We start from the raw sequence: 15,956 nt of genomic DNA on the forward strand, positions 1-15,956 counted from the left end.
AGAGAAGCTTCTTCTCTGCATTGGAATGGGGGGAAAGCTTTCTTCTTAAGAAGCTTGCCACAGATTTGTTGATAGCTGTTTCCTGCTCTGAGCACAGAGATACAGTTTCAAGAAAATGAAAATAACTTGTGTGAAAAGTTTCAAATACTGTAGCTAGAAAGCAACTGGGTACTGAAAGCAATGCTTCTCTTTCTTTCCCCTCTGCATGCCCTTTTTGTTAAACTGCTGAAGGAGGTGGTTGTAGTTAGATAATGGAGCTGACCGGGTTCTTCAGAGGACACTCTACTTTTGTCATAAATGACAAAATATTGTACTTCGGGCCTGCAAAACCTATTTTCATAAATGTTTCGGTGCTTTTATGTGCTGATAAAAGTCACCTTAATTGATTAAAATAAAAATCTTTTTATTCAGCAGATTTATTACCTGTGTATTTTTTCTATTTTATGAAGTTAATTTTTCTTTCAGATAAAATAGAAGAGGACACAAAATGTCCGCAGAATCCTTTTGAAGAATAACCAAATCAGGAATTTATGTACTCCCTTACACAAAAAGCATTTAAATTACACAGATTATACAAGATTAGGGCATGTAATTCAGAGAGCTCTTATTCATCCTATGGCATGCAAAACATGAGTTGTCATGTAGCTGAACCAAAACCTCCCTTCCAGCTGATTCATACTTATAAAATCATGATAGGCAGATACCTCTAGCCAACACATGCCCTAATTTTCTAATAAAAAAATCCTTAAAAAAAAAAAACAGCACACGCCTTACACTTATTTCACTACCTCCAGCTATTGAAAGAGGGAGCAGAGTTTCAAAATTTCCACAAACAGAAATGTAACAATCTTTTCTAATTAGGTAGTAGAGAATTTATGGTGAGATTTTATACTGCCAAATATTTTACATGTTCAGATAATCTTGGCTAAGGGAAAGCAGTTCTGACATTCAAAAGGAATCTCCTACAGCAAATGTACTGACAGAGACACTTTTTTTTAAACACCTTGTTTTACCTACATTTGTCTTAAACAAAGCTAAAGGCCAAGGTTAAAAACTTATTTGTCTACGTAACAGCAAATACTGCAAGCTGCTGTGATATTTAAAGTCGATGAAAGTGTAACATAACCAAATCAAAGGACTTGTGTCAATTATGAAATTCCATGTAACTGTACTTGCAAGGAGTCAATGGTGCTACGCATTTTCGGAGTGGTTTATTGATACCAAAAAGCTATTGTTAGTCCAGTACAGCTGACCTCCTCTACATCCCTAAGAGATACAGAGACAGGTCAAAAGGTTATTAGGCCAGCCCGAACCAGGGTCTCAAATTAAGTAGCCTAATGCTTAGCTCATTTGAGCGCATGGTTTCCAGCCTGCGAGGTGAGAGTAGCTTGCAAGCGATGTGCAGAGGCTTTCCCAGTGCTCTCAGCAAGGCAAGACCTTGAGCACCATGCACTGAGCTGCCAGCAGCACTGCTGGAAGCACACAGCAAAGACATGAAGGCATCAAGTCTAGCTGTACCTCCTTGGCTCAGCCTCAGCACCATGACACCACAGACCCCAAAAGCCGAGAGGAGCGAGAAGCAGCCCCAGAAGAGCTGCCTACATCCTAGGGAAAGCCAGGGACAGCAGGGAGGAGGAAAAGAAGAATACAAATATTGAGGGGACAGAGCCTCACTCAAAGAGATTTGAACACAAAGATTAGAAAACCATCGTTTAACCAGCCAGGCTTCTAAAACATTGCCCACCCCTGGAAACTGAGGAGCCCAAAATATCTGTACCCTCTAGCACTTTGTAATATACTTTGCATCAAGAGGCAAAAGGCCTGAGAATAATTTGTGCAGGCTAAATTGTTTGAATGAGCTTTCAGTAACTCATTTAACATCGGCCTGAATTATTTTAGCCTGTACCCGTAAATGCGAGCCTGAACACAAAGGCCAGCTAATGCTCCCACCAGCGTCCCACAGCGTGCTGGCACCACGTCAAGGTCTCCCAGTAGGAGCAGCCTCACTAACAGCCGGCACACACAGGCACAGGATGTGGCAGCTGAACGGGTTACACATCCCAGACCCCAAACTCGCACGGGGCAGAACTGCAACAATTCAGAGCACTCGTGAGCAAGGCTAGGAGAAAAATGCTGCTGTTTCATGGCTCCGCTTCTCCCGTTTCAACCGTCTGTAACGGCCTCATCCCCCCTGCCCACGAAAAAAGGCTACTGAGCTACAAAAAAAAAGTGCTGAAACAAAAATCCAAAATGAAGCTTAGAATGAAGACCACTATTTACAGAAAAGATGGCTAGCGTTGATCATTTATCCCCGGAAGAGGGTAAATTCTCAGTATCAACGGTGGGAGGGAAAGCTGGACAGAACCAGGAGCTGACAGCCAACCTCCTAGCACCTAATCCAAGTCATTGGTTTGTGGGAAAAGAAACCCTTATTAGTTGTCATCTTTGTCTACAGGCTATGCGTTAGGGGGAAAAATTGGACTTGTAAAAAAAATCTTTAAAAAAAAAAACCTTCGACTTTCCCCTTTTGGATTAAGAAGAATTTCAGAGTAAGACTGTACACACTGTGGTACAAGTGATTTACAAACACTCATTGGTTTCCAGGACAGTTTTACTACTATATGCAGTACTGTCTCGGTAGAACAACAACCAGAACACACTAAAAACATTGACTGCTTTCCAGAGGAAAGCTGAACTTACTTCTGATTTCTCATTGCCTTTTTTGAAAATATGTTTAACTCACACCAGGGAACTGCTTTAAATATTGGATTAAGTGTGTGCTTTGGTGAGAAACAGATCAGGAAAAAAAAGGGGGGGATAAAGTTCAGACCTTTCAAAAAAACTTCCAGGAACTTTGCATAAGATACCTAATTTCAGTGACCAGTCAGAAACAGCAACTCAGGATAGAATCAGGAGACCAAAGGTACCTGTATCTTTTATTGGAACTTATCAAATAAATGTTTCTTCATTGTATTTTACTGCAGAGTAGTGTACAATCATTCTATTTTGTTAGTGCAAAATATTTATCTGCTTATTAGAAATACATCTTAAAGGCGTGGCTCAATTCCTAATAAATGGAGAGAAATACTAGAAAATTGTTTTACAGAATCACAGAATGTTTCAGGTTGGCAGGGACCTCTTAAGATCTGGTCTAACCCCCCTGCTCAACCAAGGTCAGGTAGAGCAGATTGCCCAAGTTGTGTCACGTTTTGATCATCTCCACAGGTGAAGACTCCACAACCTCTCTGGGCAATGTGTACCAATGCTCAGCCACCCTTGCAATAAAAAAGTCAACAACAACAACATGCTTAAGTGTTCACATGGAATGTCATGTGCTTTAATCTGTGCCTGTTGCCTTTTGTCATGTCACTGAAAAGCGCCTGACCCTCACTTCTGTGCACCCTTCCTCCAGGTATCTACAGGCATTGATTTAAAAATAAACAAACTTCTCCAGCCTCCAGTCCCAGCTCTCCCAGCCTCTCCTCATACGAAAGATGCTCCAGTCCTTTAATCATCTTTACAGTCCTGCACTGGACTCCCCAGTTGCTCCATGTCTCTCTTGCACTGGAGGGCCCAGGCATGGCCTCGCCAGTGCTGCACAGAGGGGAAGGACCACTTTTCCCAGCACTGCTGGCAACGCTCTGCCTAATGCAGCCTAGGATGCTGTTGACCACCTTCGCCCTGAGGGTGTCTGGCTGGCCCATGGTCACTTTGCTGTCCACCGAGGCCTTCCACGCACAGCTGTCTTCCAGCCAGTCAGCTCCCAGCATGTACGGGTACCTGGAGTTAGTCCACCTCTGATATGGGACTTTGCATTTCTCTTCATGAGATTGCTCCCAGTTCATTTTTCCAGCCCAGCAAGGTCCCCTCAACAGCAGCACAACGCTCTGGTCTATCTGCCACTCCTCCACTTCGTATCACCTACAAACCTGTTGAGGGTGCACTCTGTCCCAGCATCCAGTTCAGTAATGAAGGCTGTGATCCTGCTTCTTGCTGGGCTCACTTCTAGGATCCTGAACTCCACCACCTCATCTAAATAAGCCAATAACAATAATACTGTAGCTCCCCAAGTTGTTCAAGACTTGAACCTTTCTGAGATCTTCTGAGCACTGAGAATCCTCTACTACATTCAGCCTTTAGTTTCTGCAATCCCTCATGTGAAAAGCAACAGAAAACCAGAAATTCTGAGTGACTCAGCCACTAACTCTGATTCATATTTTCCAGCTTTACTTTTCAAAAGTATTTATGCTTAAGCCCAGCAATAAACTGTCTGACAAGAACACACAAACAGTTGGCATTTCAGTTATCTTCACAGTAGACTCCAGTTACAGAGAATAAACTAACTTTTTGGGTTTTGTTTGTGTGTGTTGTTTTTTTAAGATACAATTCTTTACCATATAGGACTGTCCTCTAGCATTTTCACATTCTAGCACAACAGAATTGGCTGCAATATGGATTCCTGCTTCGGCAGGTATCACCCCACAGTCGAAAGAAAGTAATCATCACTCGCCCCGGGAACCACTGCCTGTCTGATGTTATCACTGACATACGCCTTCTTCCGTGAAAAACCAATAGTAATAACGGCAAAGGAAGCTTTATGTTTTCCAAAGTATGAAGCAAAGACAGACCAGTTTGATCTGTAACGCCAGAAGAGATGAGTAGTCTGCCTTTTATCTTAGGGAAAGATAACCAGTAGATCTTATTGTGAGTATGTAGGCAAGACCATACACAAACCAGGCTTGGACCACAACACTGAATGCCTTTCAGTTCGGCAATTTATTTCTCAAGCACATTGGCTATATCTTCAGGTTGCAGAACTACTGAAATATTCTGAGCACACACAGAACCAAGTACACGGATGTTTCTTCCATGTGAGAATTGGGGGGGCATGTTAAGATAGACATCAAAAGAACTACCCACAGTATTTTAAACGTGGCCTCTTTCCTGGCTTATAATCTTCATTTAATCAGTAAACACTACCTGTTTTGCTACCTGCTTATGCTTTTAAGGACAAGATTAACTATTAATGCATTAATCATAAGTCTACTTCTCTTTGTGGAAAATACACTTGATCCTGCTTGTTTTTGTAAGGAAAAAATATAAGATTGTGGTTCTTTTTCAACTATTTCACCTTTACCCTTTACATATTTCCAATATTTGACTAGCCTGAAAATTCACTGAGGCAAGCAGTGATTTGCTACATTATCTCAAGTTATAATTTTACTCTGAAGTTTGGAGAAGAGTAAAATAGAACCCATGGGAAAATTAAAGGAGGAACTATTCAGAGGATTTAAACGATTTATGGAGTAGTTATATTTCCCAGGTTTTATTGAGCCTTTTGTACAAAACACAATCAATTTTTTAAAAAATAAATAAATAATCAAGAATGAAATGCAGATGTACTGTCAGAGGACAAAATAATTTGACACTATTTCCTCACGATGTTGCTTCTAAGTATGACAGAACCATCTCCATACCACAGTGCTATCATGACAACAGAAAAGTCTCCTGTGGGCTATATTCCACACATTGATTCTTGTCTTGAGACCAGGCTGGATGTGGCTTTGAGCAACCTGCCTAGTGGGAGGTGTCCCTGCCCATTGCAGGAGGTTGGAATTAGTTGATCTTTAAGGTCCTTTCCAACCCAAACCATTCTGTGATTTAGTTTTTTGTCTGTTTTAAATTATACTACTATGGTGACAAAGAAACTGAAAAATACTCCACTGCTGTCAAAACAGACTTTAAAATAAAAAGAATATGATCTAGTCTTAATGTTAAAGGACTTCCTGTTCCCTCCAAAGGTAGAAATATTACCAAAAAGGTGATTGAATAGACTCTGTATAAATTAACTGACAGCAACGGAGCCACCTCTCAAATCCAGGAGTGACCTTGACCTTCTAGTGACAAGCACTTTGAAAAGATAGTACTATTATCTGCCAAGTCTCTTGATAAAGCACTGTCACGTGCACTACACTAAACACAACACAGTGTTCTGTTCAGTTCATGAACATCACAAGTTCCTAATGCTTCACCATGCATTGCACACCTGAATACTGTATTTCTATGCAACACTAACAGATCATAAAAGCTTTGGGCACAAATCTTGTGTTACATTTCAACAGCCCTCAGCATAGTGACAGCATTCAAACAAGGTAAATATTTAATCAAGAAAATGCACTTCTTTTGCAATGCAAAAAATTCTTGCATTACAAAATTTTACTAAGTGACTCAGCACTTTGACAATAATGTACATTTTCAGTCATAGAATAAGCATTTAAACATTTAAATAGATTTAAATTCTCTCTTCATATAAAAATACCTGGTTCTTACCTCCTTGGAAGGACTTTAAATATATATATATACACACACGTATATATGCATGGACACTACTGTGCTCAGAAGTGAATCCATTTTTTCCTCTTAAGGTACATGCAATAAAAACACGATTAAAGCTGTTTTTATTTTGCTATCAAAGTTCTCTGTACTTAACAAAGCACATAGAGAATGAGGGGAACAAACTCATCAGATACCAAACAAGAGTAAGCTACCATTAGTCTGAAATAAAATACACTGTTAGCAAGCTGACTGGTAATGGCAGTTGTAATCTTTCAGAATCTTTTTCCTACAAGTTATTTTAAAAACATCTGGGTTTAAAATAAATCTTCATTAAAAGACTCTCATTTATTTCCCTCAACACATACAAGCATATAAAACAAAACAATACCCAGAAAGAGGCATTACCATTAAACTAGCAAGAACACCTCATTCCACACCCAAAAAAAATTTGTAATATTTACAAAGCATTTTATGAAAAGCGCATGTTTGAGTAACTTTCATGCTTGCATACTTCAAGGAAAACATTTACATAACCTTTCTGTTATCTGGTGTAGAGAAAAGAAAATATCTGTTTAATAATAATGTCAGTAAAAATACTTTCATTTATGCACACTTACTGCAATCTCTCTACAGGCCGACATGGATATCCCTGTACCTTCAATTTGCTTCAGTGCATACTCCTTTTCATCTTTTCTGTACAAAAAAAGAGAGAAAGAAAGAGAGAGGGGAATATTTTTAGCTCTGATTTATATTACACCAATCAATACAAATATGATGGTTTATTTTGATTTGGTCTAGATCAAGAAGCTGAAAAGCCAATCTGTTTTTATGTATAAATTACACTTCGGTATTAAAAGCAGGTTTCCTTTTTAACAGAAACTTCAAAAAATACAAACAAAAACTCCTGTGTAAATAAGCTTTGTTAACCTATTTCCACTTCTCTCTAAACCATCCTGTTAATGGAAAATACATCTATAGAGTATTTTGATGGACACTTTTCCTGAAATTTTCGAATTCTCTCTATCATGAAAAAGCAGCACATTCGCATCCCATGCCCGAAAGACTCCCCTGGAAGTACCTTGAAACTACAAGGAACTTACTTGATTTTATGAGCCAGCATCAACTGACCTTTAATTTAAAAACATAACAGCATTTTATAAGTAATTATACATTGAAAGAACAAGAATTTCACCGGGCAAGTCTGTGTCTGCCAGCCACAAGTACAGGACTCCTGTCAAGCACTCACTACTACGGACCCCTACACAGTACGTGAAACTGCTCTGCCTGAACACGGTATTATCCTTTTAAATAAACATAGTTGGAAGTAATTTCTGGCTGTCAGGGAAGACAACCAGAACAAGAACATGAGGAGTACCTCAAAGCCCTTGTGACACAACATAATCACCTTAATGCCCATGGTAAGGTTGGGTAGGATTCAGCTGGAAGCGATGGGTGTTGATAAGCAGCATTACCCACAGTGCTGACACGCTTACACAGGCCCACCGACTACAACTTCTGGACCACTCAGTAGTCCACAATCCCCCATCCAAATTCCCTACAGCATCTCTGGTTGACTCAAGTTTCCCCCTTTTCTGGTCCCACACCGTTTCATTTTGCTGCCCTGGTTTCAGTTCGTCTTGCTTCCACCTCCAGGTCCAGGTCCTGCCCAGCTCCAGCCTCCTCCAGAAACCCCATCTCTGAAACTCGGTATGAGCGGAGTGATGTAGGGAAGAGATGGGATTGACCAGAAATTAAAACCGCCTACACATGTTCGTAACTACCGATTATCGTTTTTACCAACAATTTTCAGTAGCAATTAAATCCAAAAGACATATCTATAGCTAAGATTGTGGTTAGCTCCCATTTTTCCTGTTTCACACTACATTTTTTGACATGAAAATTCAGCAAGAAAAATTCCAATCTTATTCTGACTACAAATTAAGTCGGCGCACTGCAAGTTTTGCAAAAAGATAAATCCACCTCTGAAGATGAGTCATCCAGCAGCTGTTCCAACTGGAAAACCTGGGCTCTGTTATTTCACCCTAGCTCAAAAACAGTTGTTACTCCTCTCTCAAACAAGCACCTACGTGAAATCTTTGGAAATCATTTGCTATGTTTGAAAAGATATCCCCTCCAAATTAAAAACAGAGAAAAATCAGTTGTAATGGAGTTACCATCTGCTTTATTTCAAGCTGGGCATTTCGTTGTGTTTGGGATTTGGTGCAACAGTGCTCCCAAAGCCAGCAAGACTAAGCATGTTAGGCTACAGGCTCCAACAGGCCTCTCTCTACTGATAGGCCTGGAGAAACAAAAGGTCCTTCTGCAGCTGAAAGGAAAGAAATGGGTTACTTTAAGGTGACCTAAATTATTCTAGAACTGCCAAAAGGAAGAAATACGTTCTCATTCTGCACTGATCTGTGGAGAAATACAAAGGACAGCAGCTTACATCATGCCTTGCAACTACATCAGAAATATTCACTTATTCGGACACTTAGATGCAAATCTTAGCAACACATATGACAAATGAATATAGCAAGATTAGACCCTTCCCTTCTAAAAGAAGTTTTTGTTCCTTTATGCTAAATAAATTAAATGCTTTATAACACACTATTTTGAACATATAACTTCAGATTCTGCACTGAGGGGAAAAAAGAGTTTAAGAAGTTACCATTACTAAGATTAGGCCACACACTGCATTAACAAAGATAATCCATAAGAGCTGCTCACCAAGGACCCTTTTAGGAACAATTTCAGAAATGGAAGAGCCTCCTTCCTAAGCAGGACCCATCACCAGGATCTACTAACATGATAAATCAGATTCCATCTTTGCTCCCCATAGAGCAGCCCTTTATTTTCGTGAATTAGTCATTTACAAGAACTTGGATCAAGACACAGATATAGAACCAAGAAATCTGTGCCTTTACAGGTGATAAGTTCGTATTTTATCTTTTAGAAATTTAGATTTCATTAAATTTTAAAAAGTGAATAATAAATGCTCATCCCCTCTCATAGAGGGTTCTACCTATGCAGATACAGATTTACATAAAGTGCAAAGTATTAACTTCATTATTTGGATCACATACTGAAACTATGAAGACAAAATTGTGTTGTCTGCAGAACCAAAACCAACTCCAGACATTTAAAATTGCTCACAGGTTTTAAACTAGAGTCATGCTCACACTACACAGTACAGAATGATCCTGCGCTTACCAGCTGAAGTCCCAGTACAAAATGGTCACTACGAAAGTGAAGTGTGCCCTTCCTTCAGCACATCTCCTTAAGCAGGCACACCACCACACGGATACAACTGCACTGACCTAGCTCTGCAAGGCAAGCATTAAATTCAGTCACCCAGGCTTGGGCAGACTGAAGGACGCTGCAGAAAATGGGTAAGCTGTTTGGCATACGCTGCACTCAGCAGAATTGCTTAACACCACTGCAAGTCTGTCATAATCTAACACCAACCATTCTACATAGGATTTTAAGATACAAATAAGAAATGATGAAAGATGCTTAAAAAAACAACCCATCACCATAAAACATGTGGGTTAAGAAGACAGTATCACTAAGCAGCAAACAACATGCTTCTAGGACATCGGGTTTTGTGAACAGTGAGCAAAAATGGGGATAATTAATACACCTAAAATAAATGGGCATCAAGTACAAAGAACTCCAAAAATACCATATTCTAGGTCTCACAAAACATCTGTTTGTATTTTACCAACAATTTCAAATCATAGCCTCCTTTAAGTATATCAATATCATTTACTAGTTTTGGCAGAGAAGCAAGGTTATATGAATATGTTTCCAAAGTTAAAGGTTCTTATTAAGCAAACATAATGGCTACTTAAAGCACTTTACAGAAGATCTCCACCAACTGGTACTTTAACAATATTTCTTATTTAAGAGTAACCTCAAGATAATTTGAGAAAGGAATATATTTAAATCATCGACACTGAGTCAGTCAATGCAATCTGATGAAATACACAATTCTGTTCACTCAATAAAATGGTCTTAAACAGCCAAAGAAAAAATAGGTACTTTATTAGCTACTTCTCTGCTGTAAGAGTTCCATAAATAATGTAAAACACAGTGATATGCAAGTATACTGTTCAACTCCCTCGAGACCTGTGCTCTTAAGAAACACCGTGGGCAGAGGGAATTATTTCTACTTAATGTTGAATATACAGAAAAGTTCCAGTGAACCTGAAACATATTTCAAGAACTCATATGGAACAATTCAGTTTTCATTTTCATAAATTCTTCTCTGACAGATGTTACATCAGTGCATTTTTTATTCGAGAGTGTAGCAAGCAGGATCCAGTTTAGAAAACAAAGCAGAACAATGAGCTCCACAGGTCTGGAAAGAGGCAGAAGGCACCATGACGGGGGCAGTCAAGCAGAAGCAAGGTCCCTGTGCGAAGATACTACCCTCGGGTCCACGCTACCAGCATCTTAGAAGCTGACCAGCGTGCCAGGAGGTCCTGCTCTGCCCATCTGTGCCTGAGGGCAGGGGAGAAGGGTGCATGGCAAAGCTGGACCAAGAGGGTTCAATTAGACAGCCACCCCAGCGCAAAGGTGGCAATGTGCTCTCAGGTCTGAGGGAAAACACAGCAGAATGCAAATGGAAAGGAAATCTGTCCCTTTAAGAGGCTGCAACTTGATTTTTTATTAAAACTTTTCATAACAGATGCAGAGGAATGTGACTTACAGAATGGCTTCTCTCCAAGCTCTCACTTCCCTTATCCAAAACTAGGAGTAGAAATTAAAATGAACGGTGTTTCTAGGCTCAGAAGCATTACAATTCATACTACTTTAACAGGAAATAGCTTCTTACAAAAAAAAGAGACTGATGATGAGTTAACTCCTCAAAACTTCCCGACCATGTATTCCACATTACCAAGCACAAGGATCCCTCAAAGGCTACCAGCAATCGTTCAGAACATCTCTCTGAGAAAAACCCGTATCAGTGTAAGGCTGCAACTTGGTCTTTCAGCTTAAGCTTTCCTCCCTCGCCAATAAAGATCCCATTCTGTAAGTCCTTAAGGTTAATGTTAACATTTTAATTTGTACAGTGCAAAGGAAAATTCTGTCCTTTCCCCACAAATATGTACTCAGCTGGCTCAATGTCCAGTTACAACATTCAATGCAGAAAATAAAAAATGTTACCTCCTAGGTAACACTTTCACTTTTCCTTTTCCACATACTTTTAAAAAAAATCACTTTAGAAGTGTACAGTTCGGATGACTTATAACACAACAAGAAACAAACCAACGGAAGACTAGAAACAACTTGTCCAAGACCATAAGGAAAAAAATGGAGGATCTGAAAATAGCACATGGTTCAAGCTATTCTTTTTTCCATATTATTCAAATTTTTCAACTTCTAATGATGGTCCCTCTTGAATTCAAAAAAATATTTAACATACCAAATCCATAATTAATTAGCCACATCAAAGAACTGGCCTGGAAGCCTATAATCACACTTAAGCTACAACTGTGACTATTATACCAGTTAATACAGATATTAACATTATACCATATACTAATTTTCTCAATTAAGAGCAGAGCATTGAAAATAGAAAACAAAGTGTGCAATGCCTTAAACAAATAAAGTACACAATAAACATTCCAAGACCTAGCTAGAAAACACTAACAAAATAACGAGTCACCCTTGTAAGCAATGCTAATAGAATAATCACATTTTTGTGGCGCACATAATTGTGCCTTTATAGGGCAAAGACCGGGAACACTACACAGCCCAGTGTCCTTGAAGCAGAGTGCTGCAGGAGCACCACACTCCCACAGACAGCCAGTTAGACTCTAATCACTGTTTAATTGTGCCACTCAGCAAGAAGTTCAGCAGTCAGCCAGAGATCCCCAACAAGAGTTACAAACTTTTTTTCCCCTAAGCAATGACAAAACCATGACACTGAAGAGCACCTAGAAATTAAGTGAAAAATCCCTCCATGGTATTTGGCTCACGAAGCTTTCCAGGAGCAAAGCCACTAAAGGGATCCCATTCGGCACTGGCTAACGGGCACAAGCTGCTCGCAGATACAGAGCATGTGGCCACAGCCCTTTAAGAAGGTATTAGCAGCAGTGAAAGTGAAAAGGTCCAGAATTGACTGGAAAAGATGTTCTGATCCTTCCAGGAGGACAAGTGCGTTGGGCACAGGAAAGGAGGACAAATGTGTAGCGCACATGAAAGGACCATTCATATGGATACAGCAAACACGCATCCCTTTGCGCGCTTGAACCTGGGCCTGGCTTTTCCTCTTCACAGATGGATAGAAAGCCAATTTCCCTAGCAGGCAGCAGCTACGCAAGCCCAGCACCATTTCAGAGTCCTGATGTCCAGCCTGCAGGCACGACCACCACATACACTCCTCTGCTGGTGCCATCCACACTGCCTGCAAGACGGTGAGGTTCATCCCTTCCAGGATATACTCTCTGAAACTACATGCCAGTGGTTGGAGTGTGGTGTCGAACAAGTCCTAAATTTTCTACCTTCAAAAGATGGCTGTAGGAAGCTGCATTCTTCAAAGCCTTTCATAAAACACTGTGACACTAGGAATTACACAGAAACAAGGTGAAAAAAAAACCACAAGAAATGGTGCATTCATTTTTCCAGAGGGCTATGAAAAAATAAAACAGCAATTACAAACACATGCTCAAAGGTGACAGACAAAATATGACAAACCATTTTAGGGGATTTTCTTTAAAAGTTGCTATCAGTGAAATGGAAAATGATATGCAGACTTAACTGAAGTCAAGACCAAAAAGGGTTGCAACAGAAAATATACTATTACGCCCCCTAGAATTAGAGAAACTATTTCTACCTCTAGAACAGGAGTTAATGTCTCATTAGTATTAGCATCGTTATACTAATGAACTTTTTTTTTAAAGCAAATCTTTGCTATGGTTTAGAGCCATATTAACCAAATGCTGCTGCTTGGTTTTCACTAGCAGACCTGAACAATTTGTGCCTTTTGCATGTAATTGTTGCAAGATCAGACCAAAAATCTTGGGGTTGAAAAGCAACCAATACAGATTTGCCTTTAAAAAAAAAAAGTCAACATCACCAAATAGAACTCAGTTTGCACTCCAATGTATACTGAAGCATCTCAGTAGCATGAATCTTGGAGGACTAAGGAAAGAAAAAAAATCATTAAAGCTGAGTTTGCATCTCCTCTGCAACTACATGGCTAAGTAAAGACATTGCAAGAGATGTTCAAACATGGAGCAAACTGCTTACAACAATTAGCCTTAAAAATAATAAAAAAGACTTCCATCACATACATTATAAGAAACACACAGGAGAACAATCTCACAGAGCTTAGCCTGCTGGAAAATCTGACACATCCCAGCGATGTAAAAGAGCTCATGTTACAAGTACCACTGGCATCAGGCTATGAATAGACACTCAGTGTTATCACACTACCCTATCAGAAGTTGAACTATACCCTGATTTTGTTCTGTTATCTATAGAATATCCTCGGGTGTACCTTTAAAAACCACTACTGATATGGCTGCTCTTCTGTCTATTTATTCCTCTGCAAACCAGTCTATGAACTCAGGAGAAGATCTGTGCGTTAAAAAAGAAGGCAAGTTCTTAAAGTGATGCTGGGGTACTTGCCTTTAAACATGACACCCTTATACTCTGCCCTTCCACAGAACCTCACAAAATATGCAAAGTAACCATTAAAAAAGAAGTGATCTTCACAATACCTATGATAGACACTCTTTATGTATGAGAAGACAGCTGATTAGAAAAGACAAAAGAGTGAATCTGAGCACTGCTAACACTCTGTACATCTTAAAAAAATACTCCATTTCCCCCCATATTAATTTGATCAGACTGGGAGTGGGGAATAGAGGTCTCTTAACATTAACATAAGACTAGGACTGTTGCAGCACCATTAGACTTGACCTAACCAGATCCACTTCCTTTTTCCAGCAGTTCCCAATTCAGAAAATTAAAAGCAAATCTTTATAGCACAGATACCGTCTAACTGTTAACAACAGTTAGAGACACTTTCACAGCCACTGACAGATGTTCAAGATCTCTCTAACAACAGAGAACTGGAAAACATATCAGCCACAGCTAAGCCTTTACATAATAAAGCATAAGGAAAAAGAGCACTTCAGCCACTGCCACTCAAAAGCCCCTGGAGAAGACCCAGAGACCTCAACCAGCTACAGGGCTTGTGCCACTGCTAGAACCAGACTGGCTCCAATGAGTGGTTGAGAACCATCAAGCTCATGCGAGTAGGTTTATTTTATAACAGACTGGCATAAGCAGACTCGACAACTTGTTTATAAATGTGAAAACCAAAGTGTTCACATTCAACTTGCAAAGTTGTAAAATTATTCTGTCACTCCAGGTAACTTCTTTCAGCCTTTGTTGTGTTAAAGCAGGGGATGGAACTGTACCTGACCTTATTTACAGGTTCGATTACAGCTAATTAACAGCTTTAGGAAACACCTCCTTTCTGGAAAGGCTACTGATTATTTGTTGGATTTTAAGGATCCATATTTGAGCATCTGTTACCTTGAAATAAGCAGCAGCAGCAAGAAGAAAAAAAAAAAAAACACACTGAAATAAGGAGAAAACGAGCTTTTATTTATCAGTGAATTATGTATCAAGGACACAGATACAGGGTCCTTTAGACTATGCCAAAAAGAAATCTGCCTTTTGTTTCATAAAATCACTTTTAAGGAGCATGTTTGTGACTAACCACAAATGTCAATAACATTAGCCACCTGTTTTTCAGTAATTTTAAAAGTCCTAAAACCTCAGAGTAAAACCATACTGTAAATACACAGCTCAGCTCACTGCACACCATGTCTCTTCCTCTGTAGTGCACATCTGGTTAAATACTGCAATTTGGATAGGTGGGAAATTGCTATTAAAACAACAAACACTATGAAGCCTGCATTTGTTTTAAGTCTCTTCAGCAAGAACCTCGGTTTGAAACACAGATATTTTTTTTTCTAAATTTCTAAATTAGTATGATGCATTAGTTTCACCCAGAGCAGGAAGAAATTATTGACTCAATGTAAGACTTAGACAACAGCCTAAAAACTGACTTATTTAGTCTTCCTTTCCTGGTTCATGACACAGTAAGTGTCTCCTCTAAAGCATGTAGAAAGCGCAGATTCAGAGATCTGTCACACTTCTGCTCTTCTTTTTCTCAGATGTTTCAGCTCAACAGATTGAGCACATGAAGTCTTCAACTCTCTTTACTAAAGCTACATGAAAGTTCACACAGAGTGAATGTAATTCTTAGTTAATAAACTAAGTTAGTTAATAAACTAGCCTTTATGTCCAAAATCTACAGTCCAAATCATTAGCAAGAAGCAAGACACAATGTTTATGAAGCATCTCCATTTTGCCTGAGGTTGAAGCAGAGAGGAAATTAGAACTCCACACAGCTACAAATGTCTTATTCCAGCCACTAAGAGCATCCTGCTACTTCCCAGCAATTAACAAAGTCTTGAGTCAGCACTCATCTTATCTGTTCCCAAGGAACCCCAGTCAGGTGCTGCTTCCTTTGAACTTTAAGCCTGTGCATGCACTCTTTTGGGTTAAAAACTAGCTGGATGGCCAGGTCCAGA

General features: G+C 39.5%; 1 protein-coding gene across 3 annotated transcripts in view; it reads right to left on the reverse strand.

Moving 5' to 3' along the window:
- CDK19 (cyclin dependent kinase 19) overlaps positions 1–15,956 on the reverse strand; it is a 127,058-nt gene that overhangs the window by 101,447 nt on the left and 9,655 nt on the right. For 2 of the 3 annotated variants that reach the window (XM_035564833.2, XM_050709864.1), the window contains exon 2: positions 6,954–7,029. In XM_035564833.2, the coding sequence (XP_035420726.1) occupies positions 6,954–7,029 (76 nt within the window). Of the gene's footprint in view, positions 1–6,953; positions 7,030–11,047; positions 11,071–15,956 lie in introns of those variants that run through there. The other variant, XM_050709865.1, reaches the window with a different exon arrangement.

Source organism: Cygnus atratus, chromosome 3 (assembly GCF_013377495.2).
Source record: "Cygnus atratus isolate AKBS03 ecotype Queensland, Australia chromosome 3, CAtr_DNAZoo_HiC_assembly, whole genome shotgun sequence".
NCBI classification, from domain to species: domain Eukaryota; kingdom Metazoa; phylum Chordata; class Aves; order Anseriformes; family Anatidae; genus Cygnus; species Cygnus atratus.